The sequence below is a fragment of the Mercenaria mercenaria genome, chromosome 4 (genome assembly GCF_021730395.1).
Source record: "Mercenaria mercenaria strain notata chromosome 4, MADL_Memer_1, whole genome shotgun sequence".
Taxonomy (NCBI): Eukaryota; Metazoa; Mollusca; class Bivalvia; order Venerida; family Veneridae; genus Mercenaria; species Mercenaria mercenaria.
Window position 1 is genome coordinate 33,102,154 of NC_069364.1, and position 18,484 is coordinate 33,120,637.

At 36.2% G+C, this 18,484-nt stretch overlaps 1 protein-coding gene across 2 annotated transcripts in view; it reads left to right on the forward strand.

The window, feature by feature from the left end:
- Window positions 1-606: 606 nt before the first annotated feature.
- Window positions 607-18,484, forward strand: part of LOC123551418 (beta-1,4-N-acetylgalactosaminyltransferase bre-4-like) — a 44,698-nt gene continuing 26,820 nt past the window's right edge. Inside the window, exons 1-4 of one of the 2 annotated variants that reach the window (XM_045340348.2) lie at window positions 607-1,481; window positions 14,496-14,736; window positions 17,504-17,736; window positions 18,152-18,339. In XM_045340348.2, coding sequence (XP_045196283.2) covers window positions 14,514-14,736; window positions 17,504-17,736; window positions 18,152-18,339 — 644 coding nt within the window. In that variant the 5' untranslated portion in view covers window positions 607-1,481; window positions 14,496-14,513. Of the gene's footprint in view, window positions 1,482-11,923; window positions 12,001-14,495; window positions 14,737-17,503; window positions 17,737-18,151; window positions 18,340-18,484 lie in introns of those variants that run through there. The other variant, XM_045340350.2, reaches the window with a different exon arrangement.

Below are 18,484 nucleotides of genomic sequence, written 5' to 3' on the forward strand. Positions count from 1 at the left end.
CCTCACGCAGACGTACACGCACACGCACACGCACACGCACACGCACACACACACATTCTAATTACATTACTATATTTCACTGACCTACAAATACTTGGTAAATGTATAATTAATTGCTACCTTTGAAGATGCGTACTGAATGAATATTGATCTTATGAAGTTTAAGACTTTAATTTTCTGTATTCTATTCTGCCTAAAAATGTTATACCATTCATTGATTTCCTGAATTCGCATGCAATATCTCGTTAATCCAAGTGATGTACATTGTATCTAATAGAAAATGCGTAGAGAGACTGAAAGGTAGTCGTTTTCCAATTAATTACTGTAATTAAATTGTACTCTATCTGCATGTTTAAGTATGTAGCATATATACAATTGTGTATGTACATGTATATTGCTGATGCTGCCCAGTGCCCGCGCATTGTAGGAGTCGTGCCAATCTGTAAATAAACGAATTGAATTGAATTAAACTTTCGTTCATGCCCGCCATATTACGTTTCACTAACTTTGCCCCACATACAACTGCTGATAATACTGTGCGATATTGACAAATACTTCAGCATTTTGTTTGACTTAATGTCAGTTATCTGCCCAGTCGCCAGATAAGCATGTGTTAAAAGATATTTGACATGGATTTAATTTAATGATTAAACTTCGTTATGTTTCATTAAGAAGGGTCTCCCTTTTAAAGCATATGCTTTCGGATGTATATAGATGCATATTGTTTAGGTTTCAACGTCCGTAAAATATCAACGTTATGCTACATGTATTTTAATTAATATTTAATGAGTTTAAAATAACAGAAAAAACTTGTTTTACATTGCAGCGTGAATATATTGCAGACTCCCATGAATGTTTTTATAAATGAATACCACCAAGATCCCAATGGATCCCGTTAGTTTTACTTTTTCATTCAGGGCTTCTGTAGCTTTCAAAATTTGGAAGCGAACTTTAAGAGAGGCGTAGGTGACAAGGATATTATTTATACGAGCACAAGTTGTTATCTGTTTACAAAAATAAGTTCAATGTACAAAGTCGAATAGAAACAACCCGAATATGTGTAACGTTTTACATTTGCAAGTTTTATGGGTTTTTTTTTTCGTCGTGGAATAAAATTAAGACATCAATAGTTACTTTTTTGCATGTGATTTTGAATATTTTTAGGACTACATTGCATGAGCGATGATCTGCGGCATTGGTGGCAGGAGCCGGTTAAGGGCATATTTATTTGTAGTTTTGGGTAGTGTGGTGGCTTTAAGCATTCTGCAATACATTATTAACAAGAATGCAGAATGTGAACAATTTTCCGGAGTTATTCCGTGGACGTCCATGGACAATTTTCTGCAGTGGTCCAGGAATTTCTGCTGACAGAATTATTGTGATTTATTACACTTTTTTTGCAGTACATGTATAGTGAGCAATAACACTTCAGTACAAGCAATATTTCAGTGCTTCTCTAGTCCGGTTATTTGCCAGACAAGGTAAACATTTAAAATTGAATATCTCATCTGATGTGTTTTCACACCCACCAGCCGCCATTTTGAAAATATATATTTACTTCCTTTTTGAATCGACCTACTTGATTTGTAGTAATATCAATACACGTTACCCTATCCTGACTGGTAAACAGAGTTGTAAATGTGATTGTTTCTGGACATATATCCACTCATTCTTTTACATTTATCATCATTCCACATTTATGGACCGGACACGAAAGTGTAGACGGAAGGACGGACAGAAAGACGGACATCCTTACGTCCGCTACATAAACATTTCCGAGCAATACATTCATTTAGTATTTGCGTTCGTACACGCGTGAACTGTATGGGACAATGCGCTTCCTCTGGAATTATCTGCACTTATCTGTTGTGTATTATATTGCGCAACATTTCTCTTAGGGGAAAGCCTGGCTATTTTTAGATTAGCATTTCGCGCGTGATACGATATAGAAATCTGTTAGACTGTGTTACTTCCCTTGTCTTACTTACGGCTGAAATAGGAGTCTAAGAAATATGTACGCTTGTAATTGGTTTGTTAAGTGGCAGGGGACAGTTTTCGCATTTGGCCCGGTACGTGTTTTAAAGAAAACAGGTAGATGTACTTTAAAGGCATTTATATTCAACTGGTTAATTATGGTGTTTATAGAACTAAGGATTCCTGCGTACGAGTAATTATTGCGTAAAATAAATGAATAAATGCTTCAATCGAATTTCCTAGCTCCGTGTAGGCGGCCGGATCTGAAGTCTTACCTGAGGTAACGGAAGTCAGAAAAAGTAGAAACGTCACCCATCCATCCAGATTCAGCTCAAATTTGTGGAAAAAGAAAACGGTTATGAGACACTTTTCTCCCCACCATTATTTTCGTCTGGTCACATGCTTTAAAAATATACATATGATTTAGGTCAGTCATTTGCAGATAATGCGGTACAAGTCGCGGAAGGTGTGCATGCCTCAAAATTTAGGTGGCAGGGGAGTGCAGATTTGCGAATTCCACATTGACGTGTGGGTACCAGTGTTGAAATATCCATAGAAATCTCGTTTTTGCTTATTTTTCTTTGAAACTACTATGGACTATTGCAGATACTATAGACTACATAAAGACGGCTCTCCGGTCCTATGCACCTGTCGCTTTCCATGCCAGATGTAGTGAAAATTGGCCAAATCACCCAAATTTTATAGACCAAAATTAGCCTAACCGGGCCTCACTTTGAACTCTGCCATTCATCCATTTTGTATTTTTAAATCCAATTTTGTAGCATATATGTATAGTGCGAACATAGATGCATACCCAGGTGGTGTGGAATGTGTCTCCCAACCACCACTTTATTTCCCTAATTTTCACTTGAAAAAAAGTGGATGGATAACAGCCGAGCGTCTGGTCGACTTTTTGTTATGATGTTTATGTTTTAGCCTCAACCGGAAGTACGGAGCTAGGAATTTTAAAACACCCGCCATGTAGAATCATTAACCGTTCCTCATTCCCCAGATATATTAAAGATTTAATAATGATAAATAACCAGTAAGATAGATATGCCTTTATATCTACCCTGTCCTGTTTATACAGAAAATCGACCGGGGCCAAATTACGAAACCGCTCCCCTGCCACCTTAGTGTCCTGAAACAGGAGTTTTACTCGTTTTTATCATAGAAACAACGGAATAGGCAGGCTGAAAATCACATGATGAGGTGTTAAATATATGCTATACATCCGCTCAACACTTTCCGGGAATTTCTCAAAATTAGAATTTTAATGATTTTTTCGCACTGGTATCAACGCAGATTCGTTGAATTTTCAAATTTACTGTCCCTTGTCCCCCATAACTGACGCTGTACTGTTAAGACAGATCAGTGGAACAGAGACTAGTTTAAACATAGTTTATTTCAAACAAAATTGCAATATTTACAATTCATTATACATGGTACATCAGATTATGCCTGAAAAAGGATCAGAGCCGAAAGCAACAGCTTATAGAGGTCTTCTCCTATAGAAACATATTGTTGTAGGTACAGTACGGCAGTGTTTATGATCTTGTCTGAAATATTATCTTTAAGCAATATAATAAATCTTAGCGCTTAGTCAAAGAACTATATATAAGAACAATATCAATAAAGGGGTACAAAAGTGAAACAAGCACCCATGGCTAATGAGTGTATAAGTTTAAGGTGAGATAAGCAGAGAAAGAAAGAGAATGCATTAAAGTATAAAGATTCATTCGGATTGTAAAATGGTGGCAGCCAATTATATTACATAATCAAGTGCTCATGAAAATCTTCTACTTTCCATGATGTAGTTTTGAACTGCATGAAATATCTGGAAGTTAATATCATCGCTGAGATTCCTGTCTTCATTCAGTAAGGTGTGAAGTGTTACAGTACAAAAGATGGAAGCAGTCTCAAGAAGACGGACTCTGATGTCACTATAACGGTGACATTCAAAGAAGAAATGATGGTTACTCTCCGTAGTGCCACATTGACAAAGAGGTGATGGATGAATGTTTTTTCTAAACAAATGCTGGTTTAAGGAGTTGCATTCAGTACGAAGACGAGCATGATGGACCTGCCATTTCCTGTCGCCTACGTAGAAGTATTTAGGACATTTCGATTCGTTCAGTTTAAGCTGCGTCTTGAAGGAGGTCAGGGACGGTGAATTTTGTAGCTCTCTCGGAAGTTCATTCCAATCTCTCAGAGCCGATGGCAGAAAAGCATTATAGTAAAGGGATGTCCTTGTGTGGAATGACTGGATGTCATCGGCATTGCGTAGGTTATACCGAGAAGTTTCTCCAATAGACGGTGGGACTAAGGATGATAGGTAATCAGGAGTTAGGCCGTTTTTCATTTTGTATAGTAGAGTTAGTTTATGGTTTTGTCTTCGGCGCTCCAGGGAGTCCCAAGGAACTTCTCTGTTGAGTTCATTGAGAGACACAAGTTTAGTTGTCACAGAAACGATGCGGGCAGCTTCATGCTGAATTTTGTCAAGTTCGAGTTTCTCATACTGCGTACAGTTGATATAAACCACATCAGCATATTCAATAAGAGGTCTAATAAAAGATAAGTATATCACTTCTAATGATCTTCTGTCAAGCTGAAACTTTAGTTTACGCATGATATGTATTCTTTTCCAGGCTCGCTCTTTAATAGAGTTTATATGAGAATGCCAGGAACAGTCATCAGAAAGATAGACTCCAAGATGTTTGTGTACAGTTACTGAAGAAATAGACTGATTATGCATAACAAGTGGTGGATGTAAGGGTTTGGATAACTTACGTGAGATGGTCATAGTTTCCGATTTGGAAGGATTAAAGGTAACTAACCATGTATCGGCCCAATTTGATATCCTATCAATGTCGGATTGGAGTATTTCTGCAGCCGAGACAGGGTGATCAACAATTATATGCAAGCTCGTATCGTCAGCAAAAAGATGAACATTTGAACCCAAGTCGTCAACGATATCATTGATAAACACTAAAAATAAAAGGTGGCCAAGAATAGACCCTTGGGGAACTCCTGCGTTCACAGTAGACCAGTTTGACTGGGTACCCGGTAAGACAACAGACTGGCGTCTGTTGGAGAGATAATCAGAAAACCAATTCAGTAGACGTCTATCCAATCCAGCATTTTTTAACTTGAAGAGTAGACCTTTGTGCCATACTTTGTCAAAGGCTTTGCTTATATCAAAAAATACAGTTCGCACTTCTAGTTCATCATCGAGAGCTTTACAGAAGGTATTGTACAAGTATGTGAGCTGATTCACTGTTGAATCTCCTGGTGTGAAACCAGATTGTAAAGACGAAAGAAAGTTATTATCACGTAGGAAATTGAAAAGATACTTAAATATAATGCGTTCAAATACCTTTTCTATGCAACAAAGCAACGATATCGGTCGATAGTTGTTAGGTAAAGACGGGTCGCCTTTTTTGAATATAGCACCGACGTTAGCGTCTTTCCAAGTTTGAGGTACCTTGCTGCATTGTAGTGAAGAATTAAACAGGGAGCAAAGAGGAAATTTAAGCACAGGAGCAGTTTCGCGCAATATACGGTTGCTAATTCCATCGGGTCCGGCAGCCTTGTTGATATTAAGGGACTTCAGGGCGTCATCAACGTCTTGAGGGGTAATGATAATAGAGTCAAAGCTGTTTCTTGGTTCTGGATAGTAAAAGTTAGGAAGGTCCTTATTAGAATCGTCAATCGAAGCCTGGTTGCAGAAGAAGTCATTCAATAGATCAGTTTTAGACTTAGAGTCAAAGACTAGTTCATGAGTGGCTGGGTTTATAAGTGGAGGAACAGTTTGTTTGTCAGATGGAGAAATGAAGTATTTAATAAGTTTCCACCAATCTTTAGCAGTAGTAGAATCAGATTTAAGCGAATCAGCCATTTTTAGGAAGTGATTTTGTTTAGCAGTGCGGATAAGTGATACTATTTCATTACGTATTGTTCTGAATTTATTCCAATGAACAGGGTTCTGAGAATGCTTAGCTCTGTGGTAGTACTTCTTACGTTCCAGAATTTGCTTTTTAATTTGTGTTGTGATCCATGGTTTATCATTAGGTTTAACATTTATAATTCTTGATGGTATGCACTCCTTTGAAAGTTCAAGTATTTTGTTTGTAACAAGTGAAGTATAAGTGTCAATATCATCATTCTTTAGTTGGTCCCAGTTAATGTCCCTGATTTTACGTCTGAGTGAGGTGTAGTCTCCCCGTTCGTATAGCCAAACAAACCGTTTAAAGGACTTGACATGAGGTTTAGAGAAGTTAAATAGTGAATAAATAGGACAATGGAACCGTTGGTTTTGATCTAGAACTGGTTCTCCAACACCAGAGGTAATAACTTTGTGACTACATGAAACAAGAAAGAGATCCAGTATAGAAGAAGAGGACTCAGTAAAATGAGTTGGTTCGACAATGCGTTGCTCTAGGTTATACTGCTGACAAATAGAATGGAGTTTTCGAGTCATGTGTGGATTTGATTCATTAAAGTTAAAGTCGCCAGTGACAATGATGTCGGATATGCCTGTATCTATTGCCAACCCGAGCGAGTCTTCGATTAGATTTGTATGATATATGTCTGCGTTTGGAGGACGATAAAATACAGCGAACAAGATATGTTTAGAATGAGAAGGAATCAGTTCGATCCAGATACACTCCAAGCCCCTGGGTTCGAGATCTAGCCTCCTTTTGTAGTGCAATGTTTCCTTCAAGTAAACAATTACACCACCGTAGCCATTTTCAGTTCTATCTTTCCTCTCTGGAGTGTGAAAGTTTTGAAGTACAATATCATTATCAGAGATATTTTGATTTAACCATGTTTCTGTGAAGGCAAGAACATCAAACATACCAAACTCAGCTTCTAGAACATCAAACTTGTTCAGTAGGCTTTGAACATTGTATTGTAAAACTGAGAGGCACCTAGTGCTTGTTATAATTTCTGATAGTGTGTTAGACATGGAGGAAACTATAGAAGAAGAGCTGTTAGAGGTTGTTAGCACTGGGCCTGGATTCGGATGAACATCACCATCTGCAGCTAAAAGGAGACAAAGCCAAGATGTGCACAACAACCCTGTGAACACAAGAATAACATGTCTAGTAAAAGATAGATTTTGAGTAAATATAAGTCCGGAGAGCATTCGCTTAGCCGGGTATTTAATGTTGTGTTTTGCTCGGAACTTTAACTGAGTGATCAGAGAATTCATGTGTATTAAGTTCTGTGAGGTATGTTGGTGGAGCACTATGAGTATAATAATGTATAGGAAAACAGAGAGTTTCAGTGGGCGGGAATACGTTTGCACAACCGCGGGGAAAACATTGTTAGGCATTATGTTATTCCTGACAAGAACAGCAAGAACAGATTGACAACGATCATGCAAGCGCATATGAAAGTAACCAGTGTCAAGCGCCCACCATATAAACTTGTCCGAATGTAAAGTGTAGTCAGAAAAAAAATAGAGAAGTAGATAGTGTACTTGTTTAGAATAACAGAAAAGTACAATAAGAGAAAAAATAGAATCCATACTGATATTATGTAAGCAAAATATATATAATTAGAAATATGATATAAACTGATACGTCGGTTACATGTTCAAATTACTCATATATTTATCAGGCAAAAAAATGACTGTAAAATGAATAAAGGTACTCTAAAGCACTGAATTAGTTTATAGTTAAATGTTCGATAAATGTAGTATACGCTATTTCGTACGTAATTGTGATTTTAGAGGTCATTCATTAGTAATATACATATATGAAATTACTTTAGCTATCAGGTGATGAATAGAAGGAGTCAGCAATGTGCATAGAATAGAAGAGAGGTTACTCGTAATAATTGTGATTTTAGAGATAATTCAAAAATTAATATACATGTATGAAATTAATGACAGAATTGAAGATACTCATCGCTTGTCTTTCACGCACACGCATGTAATATAAATAACCATGTACACATGCACACATTTATTCATACCCACCTGTACATCAAAAATATATATATACATTTACACTTACATACGTGTACAACATACATGTACATACATGTACATGCATATGCACCCATACAAACACATATACACTCTACCATATATGAAATTAATGCTATGTACACTATGGCTTTAAGCAGGAAAACATCTAAATATTCTGATGATACAATTCGTATTCAGTTTATCTCAGCAGGAAGTCAATAATAATTGAATGTGGAACTGACCATTGAAATCTGGACACATCGGAGGTGAATTAAATGTTTTGAAAACAAATTTACAGTTTACCCGATTTTAAGTCACAAGTACGACAATATCATGAATATCTTAACTACTATAAAAAATATAATGATTTTAAATATTTTGGCTGTTGTAGTAATCAAGCGTACACTCAATACAAATTCATGCAGTGAAAAAAAATAAACTTCAAAAATGAAACAATGAGAATAATTTAGTCAAGAACCTTGTATATACTACTGAGTGGCTACCGGTACCGAACATATTTACAATTAGTTTGGTATCTATAGTTAAAAGTACATGTTTACACAATTTGACATCGAGACAATTAGTATATTGTATACATACGTTAATATGCAACTTCAGAAATTTTTGTTTCAGGAATTGTTTATAAATAACAAATAGAAGACAAATTTAAAATGTGCCCCAATTTAAGCCACCAGTTGCAATATCGTGAGTGTCTTAACTATTTAGAAAATGTAATGATTCCGAGTATTATGACTGATGCAGTAATCAAGCGTACATTCAATGATAAATGCTTGCGGATTAAAAAAAAACTTCTAGAATGTACTAAATTATAAATTTAGAGAGTATTTCATTAAAAAAAACCTAGTATGAGCTACTGAGTGGCTACAGGTACCGAACGCACTTACAATTAGTTTTGTATCTATAGTAAATAATACATGTAAACACTATGTAACATCTAGACAATTATTATATGGTATACCTACGTTAAGATGCAAGTTTAGGATTTTGATCAGGTATTTGTTTATAAATAACACATAGAAAAGAGATTTGAATATGAAGTATTCGTTGATTATCAAAACACAGTATTTTAGATCAGGTACATGTTTATAAATATCCTATATTATGCCATATACAATAATTTAAGGTCAACGGTTGTGTGATTCAGTCATCATGTCTTTTGTATACTTCCAGCCAAACAATACGGTACACATACTAGTCAACATTTACTTTCTGAACTTGCTGTTCTCTTTGAAGTGGCTGTGGGCTTTTGGCCTTCAGTAAATCAGCTTCAGAGCTAATACGGTGAACCTTATAATGGGCATCCTTTATCATAATTGCTCAATCATATGTCCAAGCACCGGTCAAGTAACGACTTTTCACTAGTTGCCTGGCCTTGTAGAATAAGGATGACCGTGTCCGTGTCAAGTCCTCATTAATGAAGACACCCGAGTAGCCGCTAGATTTGAGTCCAGCCCTAGCTCTGTATAGAACGTTTCGCGCTCTATAAGACGAGAACTTTACGATGATATCTCTTGGTTTACGGGGCTTCTGTTGACCGATACGATGTGACCGGTCGATGTCTGAGAGTGATACGTCAACATTTAGCGATCTTGCGATTTGTACGATTACATCGTCCGTAAACTCATGATTCGTCTGTTGGTCGTCAGCTTCATCACTGATCTGAGAAGACGTCTCAAGATCATGTGTTTCAGATTGAGGCTTGCTGTTGGGATTGTGTTCCGGGATGCCACTGATACGCAGACAATTTCGCCGACTGTATTGCTCGGCTGTGTCAGCGTCACGTTCCAGTTTAGAGACGCGTGCTCGCAATTCCTCGTTCTCGTGTTCAAGATGTTGAATCTTCTTGTTGAGGCCTGCTAATACACCATCAATTATAGCTTGTACCTGTACGTCGACATTTGTTACTGGTTCCGGATTAATACATTCCGTTCGAAACGTATCTTTTAGAACGTTGGCTATGGCAATAATATTTCATGAGAAAGAGTAATATGAGTATCTGACGTTTTTGATTTCTTGATATCAGTATCGTCAAAATGGAGAGGATAATTCTCTTTTTTTGTTATCAAATTTTGGTGTTGCACATTCAGCGCTTTTCAATTCACTCATAATTATAGTGGATACAAAGTTTTTGCGCCCAGTTTAGATAAATAAATATTTGTGCGGGGGAGGTCTCTGTTACTAAATATAGTTTGATGCACGACTTTCTCGATTATCATGTGTAACAAAGTAGCGTCACTTAGCAATTTCAACTTTGAAGAATTTCAGTTATCAAAAGCACAGTTCATAAGTACATTACTTCTCTTCAATGTTTGTCTATCCAAATGAGACCTCCAGCCGTTAGTTTAATCATATTTCAATGTTTAGTTCTTGTTTACATAATTTTCAACACTGCCATAACCGGAAGCGGAACTCGATAGAACAGAGACTACAAATGGAATCAGTTTCAATTCCGACTTAGAAAAAATATTTATAAGCTTTCCCGTAGTGATAGAATAAATACCATTGTTTTGAAATGATTATACAATTAGCCAATATTAATACAATATATATAACAAATACGCCAATATGGGCCATTTGTTTTTCGGTGCAAGTTTCGGATTTGTAAAAAAAAATCCTTTCGAAAACAGTTTTCCGGGATTCCTCTTCAGAAGTGTCTCCACGATTTTGACAAACCACTAGAAGCAAGTTGTGGATATTTTAATTATTGAGTAGTCATCTCCTCGTTGTTATTATTGTACAGCTAGTATAATGGTTGATTTTGTCGGATAGCTTTTATGATAATCTGATTTTTCTGTAAGTTTGTAAATACGAGTGATCAGGTCATAGTCATGGTCTTGCGCATCAGAGGTAATAATTGTCAACATTCAACAGTTAGACATCATGGACTAAAGTGAGATACTGATATCTTCTTCAGCTGCGTTCAGCTCTGCGGAGCCCATCTCTGTTACTCACTCCAATGACGTACACTTGGCCATTGACCTATTATAAGAGAAAGTTGTCACGAGTCGTGACTCACACCCTACTGGTTCTTACTGAAATTCTATTGAAATCTTGCACGAAACCAACAAAACAAAGAGGGTTTTTGAATGTATCTGACTTTAATGGTGGTACATGTACTTAATAGGCTGGTATTACTGATTGTATACATTTGTCCAACTGACATCCATGATCTGCAATGAGTCCCTTGCTGTCAGCACTTTCAGTGCTTTGATTATTTTTAGCAGTAGCACTCTCGCATCGGGCGTCGTTTCGGCACAAAATACAGCAGTAACTGAGCAACAAAACATGTTCCAATTTCGTGATGAGGCCTTCTTTGGACGTATGCCGTCGGCATCCTTAAAATGCGTCGGCAATGTTATATGTACTATTATTTGGACATACATACCAGCAATATATTCACATGGTTTAATTCATCCTCAAGTCCTCCTGGACGCTGTGAATTACTGCAGTTACAAGGATTCGAGCCCATTTTCGGACATCTAAAAAATCTAAAAGAAATACTGCAGTAGGATGTCGTCGGTAATCTGAACATCCGTCGACGATGTAATGTGTAGTTTCTTTTAAATAAACATACCAAAAATATATCGATAACAGCAGTAAGAGGGTTTCGAGCCCGTTTCTTGAGACATAAAAAGACAAACATATTATTTAAAACAGCTTTGAAAAAATTTGGGCGGCAAATAATGCATTAATTGCTAAAATTGATTTCATATTGTATTTCGCACAACTTCCAACAATAGCAGCAGTAATAGTGCTGTTGTTGCTAAAACTGCCAACAGTAACAGCAGTAATAGTGTTGTTACTGCTATAACTTTACAAAAGTAACAGCAGTAATTACAGGTCTTCTGCTAACTTCACGCTAGTTGACTATCGCCTGACCAACTCGCGAAACAATGTAAACGACATAAATAAGTAATGATTTTTATATTCCCAAGTGAACTTAGTATTGATCGATACTAGAAATTTACATTGACTGCTTTATTCAATACTTACTAATCGATGTGGAATATTTTTGTTGACGTTTTGAAGTAAGCAGTCTTTATTTTTTCTTAGCATTGATAGTTAATGGGAATTTTAAACATGTTGAAATTATAACAAAACTTGTATGATCGGAACTTTTAAAATATACATGTATTGAAATTGTTACATTTCGGATGGTCGAGACCTACGCTCGGTTTCGTCTAAATATTGAAAAAATGTGGGTGGGGGAGGGGGATGGTGACTCCAAGTGTCTTGGGATATTACTGAAAAAAATATGAAGTAAAGGATAGTCGCCAAGATACAATCGTGCCATGGCTTGTTGGTGACTAGACAAAAGGGGTCATAAGCTGTTGATTTGTACTTTTAGTGAAAACCCTAATCATTTGAAACTGAATTTTGTTTAGTGTATTTGTCGTGATAAATAATTGATTTTCATCGAAAGTTTTATATATTTTTGGCAGTATGTAACATTGTGGTGTCCTCAAATTGTCAAAATTCATCACTAATATTAGGTTCGATGTTTTCAATTTCTTCAACACACTTGAACATTCTGAACAGCTGTAGGTGAGAAGTCAGTTTGTACCTTCTCATAATATTTATCATTATCCAGTTGCCGTTGAACTTCTTTGATACAGTCTTCTCTGTTCATAACAACTACTGAACCTGATTTATCAGCTTTTTTAATACTGAATTACACTTTGGTCATGAGACAGGCCCTTTAAGCATGCACGTTCATCTTGGGAAATATTTGTATGCTTGCGTTTATCTGAAACAGAATTTAAATTTCTTATGTAATGGCTTCAGTATAGAAGTCCAAATATTGGTCACGACCACTCTTGGGAGTAAAAGTAGACTGTTTTGTTGTTGAAAAATGGCATTTCTCTATAATCATTGTGCATATTATTAGTATTATGATTTTGACTGTCATTATTAGACAGGTCATTGAAATACTCTTTAAGGTGTAACCGACGTGTAAATCTAAAAGTGTGTTCAGCAAGCTTGATTTTGTCTCGCTGCTAAGCTGTCTTGGTAAATCTTTACATCTTCAGAAATAAAAAATGAAAACACATAAGAAAATGGTAATAGTAATCATTTTTGTTTTTGTTTTTGTTGGGTTTAACGTGGCACCGACACAATTATAGGTCATATGGCCACTTTCCACCTTTGATGGTGGAGGAAGACCCCAGGTACCCCTCTGTGCATTATTTCATCACGAGCGGGCACCTGGGTAGAACCACCGACCTTCCGTTATTCCTCACATGAAGAATTCAACGCCCTGAGTGAGGCTCGAACCCACATCGGTCAGGGGTAAGTGATTCGAAGTTAGTGACCGTAACCACTCGACCACGGAGGCCCCTAATAATAATAATAATGATGATGATGATGATGATGATGATGATAATAATGATAATATTAACGAGGAAATAAATGGTTTTATAACTGTACTTGTAAGGAATTTGAGTTGCAGTCCAGAGTCTCAGAAATAATAAATCTCCAGGAAATGACGATATCATAAATGAGCAAATTAAATATTTACTACAGTACATGATGCCGATATACTTGAAACTTTTTTAACGTAGTATTTGATACAGGAGTAATTCCAGAAAGCTGGACTATCGGTACAAGACGAATTTTTGATGCATGGCATCAAAGAAGCCGCAATTTCTTTGTTCCTTAGAATGTCTTAGACGTAGAAATAAGGAAGGTGTCTATGAAGTATAATGCTAAGTAGAATAAATGATTATAAAATTGGACCATGTAAAATTATGATTGGTGCACGGTGATGTTAAGATTCTATATCTTCAATGCTTCAGATTTATACTTCATTTATTCATGAGGGGTTAAAATATCAGCCAATTACCCTTCTGCATGCCATACAAGAAACCAAAGGCAACATCTTTGAAATGGTTCTTACACTCAAACTAGATGACCTTGGGCAACATGTCGAGCCCGCCAGGTGTCAAAAGGACTAACAGCATCGAGTTTTGACCTTTGACCTCTAAGTATGACTTTGACCTTTGAGGTAGTAGTCTGGGAGTTGCACACGACATTGTCTCATTGAGGCAAACATTTATGAAAAAAAAAGATTGCATTATGCATGGCAAAGTTACAACCCGGTTAGCATTCCTGAAAATACCTTTCATTATATGATTTAAAATATTCAAGAAAGCTGAGAAACTGCGAGCCGGCTGCCCCAACGCTAAATTTACCCTCATCTTTTCATTTATTTTTATGTTTGTATGTTTTGGAGAGCAAGCAGGGTTTACTTAGTGGATTCAAAATGATGCAAACAGAAGGGTGTCCCCACCCCTTAACTTTTTGATTTACAATGTAATAACTTTACTCTGATCACAATTTTAAATTGATATGTATATATTAATGTTAAATTGCTGTATACCAGTGAAATGTTGCACAATCTAAAGCATACATCTCTTATATTAGAAAGCAAAACAATTCAATATAATCCACGCAACAATATTAACAAACATAATATTAAGACATCAATTGTTACTTTTCTGCATGTGATTTTGAATATTTTTAGGACTACATTGCTTGAGCGATGGTCTGCGGCATTGGTGGCAGGAGCCGGTTAAAGACATATTTATTTGTAGTTTTGAGTAGTGTGGTGGCTTTAAGCATTCTGCAATACATGATTAACAAGAATGCAGGAACTGTTTTGAAAACATTGGACTTGACCCAGAACAGGTCCATGTCTCAATGGAGATCTACAACAATATCGACAAGAAATCTAGACAAATGCTCAGAAATGCAAAATAATGTAGGTAAGCGATTTAGGTCTGTGGCCACAAATTATTTTACCATATACTTCAATTATTAATTGCACTGACATTCAAAAATCGAAATCTGTGTATATACTCATTTGTTCATTGGCGTAGGAGCAGGGGGAGGCCTAGGGGCCGACCCCCTAATTGTGATAGAGGGGATGGGGAGGGGGGCAGCATATCCCGCCCTCCCCCTTCCCCACCCCCCAAAATATGACCCCAAAAACTGATTTTTTGTCAGAAATAACAGTAGATAAAAGAAAAGAAGTCAATTTGAGATAGCATTTAGATGTATGGATAGATTTAGCTGGCCGTTCTCACATTGTCCACCCTCCCCAAAAAAAACAACAACAAAAAACAACACACACACACACACACACACACACACACACACAAAAACCCCATTGAAATCGCTCCTATGCCAATGTTGTTGCACAATAACGTCATAGTTTCATTGACAAGCATATGAAAAGCTTCGTAAATTGAATTGAAATGTACTGTCTGGATGATACTTCACTCTTAGTGTTTCTATAAAACAGTTATGTAAGGTCGATGCGCAATGCTATTGTCAAATACTAAGTGCCAAATATTTAATGTTAGATGCACATGGAAGGCCGGTGCGCCATGCTAATTGCCAAATGCTAAATGACCAATAGTTAATGCAAAATGGTATTTGCCTATTGCTGAATGTCAAATATTGACTGTCAAACGGAAACAATAAATGCCAGATGTTTATTACTAAGTGCTTATTAAAAAGAGCTGAATATATCAGTGTATGAATGCTTCCTTTAAATAGTCATTAACTTTTTAAGAGTAAACAATTCCGGCCCAATGTTCTTATGGCCGGTAGAATAAGTGAGACTGGTAGAATGTCTTCAAATGATTAAAAGTTACATTCATAATATTAATAAACAGAAATCATTGATTAATAAATTTAAAGAAGTTGACGATTGGCATTTAGTATTTAGTAATAAGCATTTGCTATTTGACATTTAGCTTTTTTTTCATTTAGCATTAAGTATATGGCATAAAGTATTTGGTATGTAGTATTTAGCATTAAGTAATTGGCATTTAACATTAAATATTTTGCATGTGGCATTTGATAATTAGCATGATGCACCGGCCTTCCACAGTTACATATTCCTTAATGCTTAATGTTAACTTCAGATGCTGCTTGTTTAACGGTAAATGGTAAAAGTTTGATCTCAAATGCGAAACCATGATTGATAAAGTGTTTCTCTAAGTTGATATATGTTTTTAGCGTCAGGTACCAGTCAACATTTTGACAAAACTTTTTGACAAATAGGTTTGAAGCTTTCAACAATTGTGTACCATCACCATGTCCAGTTTTAGGCAAGAGTACATAACTCCATCAAGGATTTTGTTTGAATTATGGCCCCTTTTAACTTACAAATATTGGTTAAGTTTTTCGTACCAGTTCATATTTTGTGTAAACTGTTTGACATACGGCTTTAAAACTTTCATCACTAGTTTATTATAACAGTGTTTATTTTGGCTGAATTATAGCCCTTTTTGGACTTGGAAATTGGATCAGTTTGGTACAAGTCGTACGTTCTGTCAAAACTATTTGACTTGTGGCTTTGAAACTTTGAACACTTGTTCATCGTCATAATCAGTATGTCAAATGTATTTGATTTAATTTTGGCCCTTTTGGACTTGGAAATCAGTTAAGTTTTTCGTACCAGTCCATATTTTGTCTAAACTGTTAGACATATGGCTTTGAAACTTTGACCACTTGTTAACCATCATAGTCTCCATATGTAGGCAAGACTACAGAGCTAGGACAAGGATTTTGGCTCTGAATAAGAAATTTCACGAAACAGCAACTTTTATCAGGGAGGCTCATTAGAATGAAATGCCAGTGATATCCAGAGGCCACCCTACTTGTTGAAATCCTCCACAAGCAATGATTTAGTGCTTCTGCATAGATCATTACAATATCATTACACATTGCCATATAGTGCAAGACTTATCCAGTTCCACAAATACATGTACATTGTTTTCTTGCTTTTGATTGAAAATCTCTGGTAACATTTTAACCCCAGCGCGCTGTCAACAGACAGCTCTTATTAATACTGACGGTCACATGCTTATACCATAAAATGAAGACATATAGAGATACAGATTTTTAACCTACAGAGTTGAGAGATTTAACCATTAGCATTTGACATTTAACATTTAGTATTTAACATAAAACATTATGTCTTTGGCATATAACATTAAACTTAGCATTAAGTATTTAACATTAATTAAGCAATAAGTAATTAGCATTTAGCATTGGCCACCGGTCTTCCGTACAGAATAAATGTTAGTCTAAACATTTTTGGGAGACATATCGTTGTTGGTCCGGTCTTTTGTCTGTCTGTCTGTTTGTTTCATTTTACATTTTTCATTTAAACGATTTTCAAGTAAGTTGGTTCAAATATTTGCCATAACGAGACAACATGCAAAAAACAACTTTGGTCATGTCGGGTGAAGGTCAAGATACCACAGTGAGATCAAGGTCAAATAGGCTTATTTTCAGTTCGCTCTGAATCTTTTTATTCCATTAAATGAGTTTCAATTAACTTTGGCATCTGTACAGACATAATAAGACAACGTGCATAACACATGTTTCAACAATTTCGTTCAAATTAAGTGTAGTGTGGTGATATCGTGAAGTTCTGAAGTGTGAAACCGTTGTTGTTATCATTATTAATATTAAAATATATTCATCACATATTTATACAGAGGAATTTTATTACAGCCAAGGCTATCAATATCAGCACTGAACTGGACAATCTAAATATTACTGAGGATGGCAACAGCAATCTAAAACCTGGTGGACGGTACAGGCCTATAACCAGTGTAGCTAAACATCGTGTAGCTGTCATTGTTCCGTACAGAGATAGAGAAACGCATCTGAAAATATTTTTGAATCATATGCATCCATTTCTACAGCGGCAACAATTAGACTATGGAATTTTTGTCGTGGAATCGGTTTGTACATTTATTAACTCAAATCAGGCCTATACCTAGACATCTCATATTTTATTCGATACTGACAGACGGGGTATATATTATTGGACTTTTTTTCAAAAGCGTTTCAGTTCTGTCATTCAACTTAACTGTCCCAGGATTTCTTATCATTTTTCTCTGCAAGTAACTGAAAATATATGCTTTTTTTAAGGAAGGAACCATTCTCGGATGTGCTGTTAATAGTGATCTTGTGTAATTATTGAATACTGCCAAACCAAAGCTATAGCTCACCTTCATTATCGCGTTACTTGTCTTAGGCAGTCACATTTTTATGTTCTCACTACCGTAAGTTTACCTAGCTTATGCAGCCGCATTCAGTAAGAAACCAATTTCATATCTTCCATTGAGTCTGAGTGTATATATAATTGCCTTTCAGATACCCGACGTCAAATTCAACCGGGCTTTGCTTCTGAATATTGGGTTCGTAGAAGCAAGCAAACTTTATGAATACGACTGTTTTGTATTCCATGACGTGGATCTTTTACCTGAAAATGACGGAATCAGCTACAACTGTGACCACAGTCCGACGCATCTTTCCTCGGCAATAGACGTCAAGAAGTATAAGTAAGTTTATCAGTTTTTTTGTTCGTTAATGTTTACCGTCATTTTCACCGCCATTTTAAACAGCATTTCAGTAATGTAACAGTGAACTAACCAAAGATTTTTGGATTCTGTAACATATTAAAGTAGCTTGATTTGCATGTAACTC